Consider the following 6,796-nt stretch of genomic DNA (forward strand, 5'->3'; position numbering starts at 1 on the left):
TTTGAGTAACAAAATAAAATAAAATAAAAAATCAATGGAGACTTCCTTATTTTGTCAACAATCATTTTGGAAAAGCAGTCTTTTAGATTGTAATAAAGGAACAAAATAGGAATAAAACATGGCAACGGTGCTGTTTGATGTGATGATTTACTGAAACCATCCCATGTGCTCTTTCCAACAGAATATATTAAAATGGTCACGTTGTCCCCTACCACAAAAGCAATTTAACACAAACTAGTCATGCGCACACATCATTTTTATGTCTGTTTGTAGCTATATTTAATGTTGATGGGCATCTGCAAAACCGGTATGTTCCTATTATCACTTTAATTTAGCATTATAGCACCTTTAACTGTCAACTATTGATCATTCAATAATAACTCGGTTTACTTTCTCATAGTAAATATGTCAAAAATACAGCTTTTTTTAATGGGACTGTGTAAATGGAAATTCTCTTCAGTCTCAGTGCTGACCCCAAAAACTCAATTCAAAACAAAAAACCTTTGTATCCTACATGTTTTTTTTGCATGGCTCCAGTTAATCAGTTCTTTACATACATCAGTTTAACAGTTGCTAGATTACCTTGAAGACAAACTCTGATGGTTATCAAAGATTTAAGATGGTATTTATGAACATGACTAAGAAGTGTAATTCTGTGTCCATGAGTGTGGATAAGAGGTGAAGGGTATCAGCAAATAAACTAATCATCTTAGTATTTCTGTACCAAAACCTGATGGCAGCATCATTTAAAGTTCCAGGTCTGCCAAGTACCAATTTAAGGGAACATGTTCAATAGTGGAACCTAAGGACATTTTTTGCTTTAGTCTGCTATGACATTAAAATGTTGCAGTAGGAGGCATATCATGCATCTAGGGTGATTCTATCATTATTACTGTTCCTTTGGCTAAATGGTTGTTTAGTATTTAAAGATCTGCAGGATATGAGGAAAAAACATTGTTATGAAATTAGTGGCACCCTCATGTGATCAAACAAAAATGACACTTGACTGTATAAGACTGTAGAATGCACATTAATCATAATCTTACATTCCGGTGCTCATGTTAGTTCTCACTCTCCAGTGTTTTGTATTGTTTTTAAGATTTATAATCACAATCTTGATTTTACAGAAATGAGGATGGGTTCCCTTTTAAGTCTGGTTCCTGTCAAAGTTTCTTCCTCATAACATCTAAGGGAGTTTTTCCTTGCCATATTTGGCATGGCTTGCTTTTCTTCTTCTTCTTCTTTTAGCTTCTCCCATTGAAAATAGCCACAGCGGATCATCCGTCTCTATACCCATCCTGACCACCCTCAAATACTTCTCTGCCACACCTGACATCCTCATACAATACCACTATACTTCTCCATCAACTTTCTCAAAGCAAATAATGTCTTTGGTGCTCTTCCTCGGGATGAAACCATACTGTTGCTCACAGATGGTCACCTCTTCTCTCAGACTGGCTTCCACTACTTTATAGTCTTTCCCATAACTTTATGGTGTGACTGATCAACTTTATTCCCCTGTAGTTACTGCAGGTCTGCACAGCACCCTTATTCTTGAAGATCGGTACCAGCACACTCCTTCTCCATTCCTCAGGCATCATCTCACCTTTCAAAATCACCATGGCGATGTATACATTCTTTTTAGTTAATATGATTCAAATTCAGAGCCTGAAACAGTCACAGAGAAACACTGATTTTCTCATTAGTGTTTGAGCATTTGCTTTTGGGTCATGCTATACAATTCTACCAGTTTTCTGTTTTACTACTCAAAAGAAAAGTACACTTTTGTGTCAGTTACATTTTATTCTGCAATGTTTCATCCTTACAAAAAATTTGTTCAGTACATGGTTTAGGTATATCAATATTTAGAGACATCTAGTGGATAAGCATGTCATTCACATAATCTTAAGAGAACTTCACGCAAATTCCACTAAATATTATGACTACATCATATATTTTATCAGTGCACACACAAGAATATAGACGGTAACAGAGAAATGGGATTTAATGGCTTTCGGTTCCTAATGATCATAATCAAAGGACAGAGAAACAACACTAATGTTTCACACATTAACAAACGCAAGTGTTCTAAATCTAATATTTACGTTATTTCAAGTATCACTGGCGCTATGAATAACTGTATTTGCTATTCTGAGATGCTTTCCAGGTTTTCTTCTCTAGCTACAACAGTGGCTTTCAGATATTGTGTCATTTTTGTGCGCAGTGCAGCATTCAAGTCACATTTTATGCATAATCTAGAACTCCAACAATATTGGGCCACATTTATCAAGCTGGATACAAAGTAATTCTTCTTAAATCAATCACTCACAGTAGTATTTACAGCACATGATCTATCTCCAGGAATATTCACTTAGTGTGTGTGGGGGAAAAACATTCATATTCCACGAGAACTCCTGCATTTATATTTCAATGCAATTATTACTGATATACTGTGTGTGTGTGTGTGTGTGTGTGTGTGTGTGTGTGTGTGTGTGTGTGTGTGTACATACATACATATAAACATTTACACACACCCCTCACATTTCAACAACCATTGTAGTATATCTTCTCAAGGGACAATACTGTAGAAATGAAACTTGGATATATTTTAGAGTAGTCAATGTGCAGCTTGTATAGCAGTACAGATTTAGAGTTATTTTCAGAGGACAGTAAATCTGTACTTAATGTTCACATTAATTACTATAAAATATAGCCAAGTTTAATTTCTATAGTATGGTCACTTTAGAAGATACACTAAAATGGTTGCTGAAATGTGAGTACTCACTTTTCTGAGATGCTGTATATACACACAAAGCTCTAAAAATAACATTAATAAATGAGACCCATTAAGCATTTCTTTTAAAAATAATTTCTAGATGTAATGTCATGCAATAGTTTATTCTTAAATTATATATTAATTTATGATAATCAGGTGTAAAGCTTGGTGGAATGAAGATAATGAAGATTCTACTTTTTCGGAACATCAGTGAAGATCCGCAGTCCGTGCATTTCTTTAATCTCTTCCTTGAGTGCCTGGTAAATAATGCATTTGAACACAAATTAGTCACAACCTGAGCAACATATGACATTATCAGACATAACAGAAAAACAGATATTACCACAATTGCTGAATATAGGTAATGATTTGCAACAAATGCAATAAATATTACAAGGAGAAATATATTCTCTATTTAAATTATCCATTTACTGTCACCTGACACTATAAGGAATATAAAGACATGCTAAAACAATCCAAACATACCCTGAGTAAAGACAGAGATAAACAGCATGGAAATGTCAACAATTGGATTGAATGACTTATTTATGGAGGTTGCCTTTGCCTTGTAACCTAATTATCACTTACAATGTCATGTTATTACTCAGTTAATTAACTTACATATTATGCATTAATTACTATAAATTATACCACACCAGTGATGCATTTTCTATTCTGATTGGGAGCAATTGTTGATTACAGTTTTTAGCTCCGACAGTCTGACATCATTTCCATAGTAACAGCTAATTCACAGGTGGGTGATGTACATAAACAAACATTAATACTAAAGCTTTGTGATTAAACAAAGAAACGTTGGCAGTCTGCTATTTATTCAGTTTTCTGCCAGGAAATATTTATTAAGCATAGATGAAAGAAGTCTACAATTTAAGAGTTTAGTTAGGACTATTACCCAGGATAATAGTCAGGACAGAGGACTTTGTGCTTTCTGTTTTTTCCTGTAAAATGGCAAACTCTCTTCTATTCTATTTAAACTATATTCTGTTTTAATAAAAAAGTTGTTTAAATAATTATTGTAAGTATTTTAAAAAGTATTATATTTTAAAGTTAGGGCTGAAACGATTCCTCAAGAAACTTGAGTAATTTGAATGCAAAAAATCGTGAGGAAAATCAATTTGCCTCATTGCCTCGACTCGTTCATTTAACTACAAACGGAGCATTGTGTTTCCCTACAGACCATTATTACTGACGCACCACCTGATATACTCTGGAGCGCACTGGACAGGTAAACACAGAAGATGCTGCAGATTGAAAAAAAAATGGAACAGGGAGAAAATAGCAAAGAGGGAGAAGAAGATTCATATGAATGCCTGTTTCCGCCACATAAAAAAAATATATTTACCGCAATTTCGGCTTTTTTCGAGCAATCGGGCAGCATCACCCCTTCTGTAGTGCCAGAAAGCTTTACACATTAAAAATGAAAGTCTACAATCATTAGAATCGCATGGTATCGAACTAAGCCTCTGATCCCTGGAGAGAACTCTAACGATTAGCGCTGGACGAGACGAAACAAGACAGGTGAAGCAGACAAAGCCTCCTTCATACAACAGCTTCAAACTTCAGGTCGACAACACGGCTACTGGTGGCATGTTGGATATTTACAAGAAATAAAGTCGCAACTTGAGAAATAAAGTCGCAATTGCGAGAGAAAAAAAACTCGGAATCCCATGAAAAATGTGGTGGAAACGAGCTTCCATAGGATTTGGGATCATTTGAAACTAAAACATAAAAAATAAAAAATAAAACACCGTACAGCATCTTTTTTTTTTTTTTTTTAAAGAGTAATCTGAAATTGATTTACATATTTCTATTTATGACTATTTATTTATGTATTGTTATGTTTGTTATTAGATTATGTATGTATTTTTATGTAAGTTTATGTAAAATTTGGCAATTAAGTGCACTAAATGGGTTTAGTTTTCACAGATGTTCTTATTGTAATTATTTGTTTGTCCTGTCGGACTTTCTTTTGTTTATTTAGTATTGCTCTTTAATAAAGAAAAAGTACTTCTTATCCGATTACTCGATTAATCGAAGGAATATTAAAATAATTAATAGCTAAAGTCCTATTTTAAAGTCTGTTATATTTTGATCTGATAAAAGCCCATTCTATGAAAACTGTCTATTCTATTCTAATAAAATATATTTTTTATTAGAATATGTCATCATATTTTATTATGATAGTCCTTTATACCCTAAATTCTATTCTGAATCAACCTCTATTCTATTCTGAGCCAAAAAAAGGTTTATTATAATAATACTATTCTGTTTCGAATAAAAACAGCATTGAATTCTAATAAAAGGATTCTGTTCTAATAAAACGAGTTCTCACAAAAAATGGACCTAAAGATATGTCCAAAAAAATTGTCTTAATGCAATCAGTTAATATACAAGTTATCCTGGTGATGCAAGACAGCAATAACTGTATTGCAGAATTGTACTTGGGACATACCTGATTCACTAACTTGTGCTGCTGCACTATTCTTTTCCCTCTGAATTCATCTGACTCGATGTGGATTTCATACATCGCACCGCAGCCACCTGAAATAAACACAATAAACCTGAGAACAAGCAGACAAATGAGAAAAATATGTATGATTGTATATACTAATGCAAAAGCTTACCGGATATATCCACAACTTTGAGAGATGAGGCTTGGGGAAACTTCTCTTTAAGGATTTTGGTAATGTGGATCTCTCCTTCAGTGTTAGTCGAGAAAGTTTTCTGTGTCTGTCTGCATGATAATCCTTGAAGAATCTGTGGATATGTGCCAGTGACAATAATAAAACTGTACTGATTGCAAATGCAGCAACCCCTCTAATATAACCACTTATTCTTCTAAACTGCTGAGCCAAGCTGTCAGTGTATATACCCACAAATATACTCACATACACGACATATAGTTGTGATTTGAACGTTGTACATGTTGTGAAGTTATAAAAGTTGTATTCTTTTTAAAATCACGCACAACATGATGTTTTCGGTATGATTTAATGCGTGCAAAAGCGCATGCAAACAGACTTTTAAGCACAAATGTAGATAAGTACGCGTGACAATGGGAAAGTTCATTTCCAATGAATCAGTTGGAGCTAGCTAACTAGCACACCGCGATAACCGAATGTAACTTCATATAACTAAATGTAACTTCATATACTTACTTTGCATCTTAGTAGTCTGTGAAGCGACATTCCGACTGATTTCATTAACTAAACTAAACTAAACAAAATACCTTTACAAAGTGCAAAAGAATTGGGGGAAAGTCATGCCCGAACGGTTGTCGTCGCACAACTATGACGTCGGTCTGTCGCCTTGGTTACGTTTAAAGTAGCAGATACGTCCGCCATATTGGAAAGGGTCAGGTTTCCTTCATAGTCTGTGCATTTGTATGGATTGATGCAGGTCCAGTGGTGTAGAATTATAAAATTAAGCGTCACTATTTTCACATTCAAAATTAAACTCATAAGTCATTTTGATGTTTATTACATGAATCTCTTGGTTTCTCCTGAAATCACACAACAAACCTCTAGCAGCTTTAAAGGTCCCAGTAAGCAAATAACTTTCCTACCTTTGATTTTCAGGGCATTCACTCAACAACTTCATTAATTCGATGGATGGATGGATGGATGGATGGTTGGATGGATGGATGGATGGATGGATGGATGGATGGATGGATGGATGGATAGATAGATAGATAGATAGATAGATAGATAGATAGATAGATAGATAGATAGATAGATAGATAGATAGATAGGGAATTGATCGATCAATTGACGAACAACCAAACTAACAAACAGTATATATATATTTGTGTGTTTGTGTATGTGTGTGTGTGTGTGTGTAAACATATGTACAGTATGTAAGTGTGTGTGTGTGTGTGTGTGTGTGTGTGTGTAAACATATGTACAGTAAATAAACATTAAAGGCTTGTAATATATGGATTTGAATATATTTATATATAAAATATATTATTATACCTTATAATATATTTTTCCATCATACCAC

General features: G+C 34.1%; 1 protein-coding gene across 1 annotated transcript; it reads right to left on the reverse strand.

Moving 5' to 3' along the window:
* Positions 1-2,879: 2,879 nt before the first annotated feature.
* Positions 2,880-6,103, reverse strand: bola3 (bolA family member 3). The gene is made up of 4 exons (XM_046857768.1): positions 5,953-6,103; positions 5,419-5,551; positions 5,247-5,335; positions 2,880-3,033 (listed from the first exon to the last, which is right to left on the reverse strand). Exons 1-4 carry the CDS (start codon positions 5,995-5,997, stop codon positions 2,968-2,970), a joined length of 333 nt encoding a protein of 110 aa, XP_046713724.1. The 5' UTR covers positions 5,998-6,103; the 3' UTR covers positions 2,880-2,967.
* Positions 6,104-6,796: the final 693 nt, after the last annotated feature.

The sequence above is a fragment of the Silurus meridionalis genome, chromosome 9 (assembly GCF_014805685.1).
Source record: "Silurus meridionalis isolate SWU-2019-XX chromosome 9, ASM1480568v1, whole genome shotgun sequence".
Lineage (NCBI taxonomy): Eukaryota > Metazoa > Chordata > Actinopteri > Siluriformes > Siluridae > Silurus > Silurus meridionalis.

Coding starts and splice junctions, on each gene's coding strand:
- bola3 (XM_046857768.1), bottom strand. CDS start 5,997: ATGAAATCAGTCGGAATGTCGCTTCACAGACTACTAAGATGCAAA. Junction 5,552..5,952: donor ACAGACTACTAAGATGCAAA/GTAAGTATATGA, acceptor ACATATCCACAG/ATTCTTCAAGGATTATCATG. Junction 3,034..5,246: donor AGCACAAGTTAGTGAATCAG/GTATGTCCCAAG, acceptor ATTATTTACCAG/GCACTCAAGGAAGAGATTAA.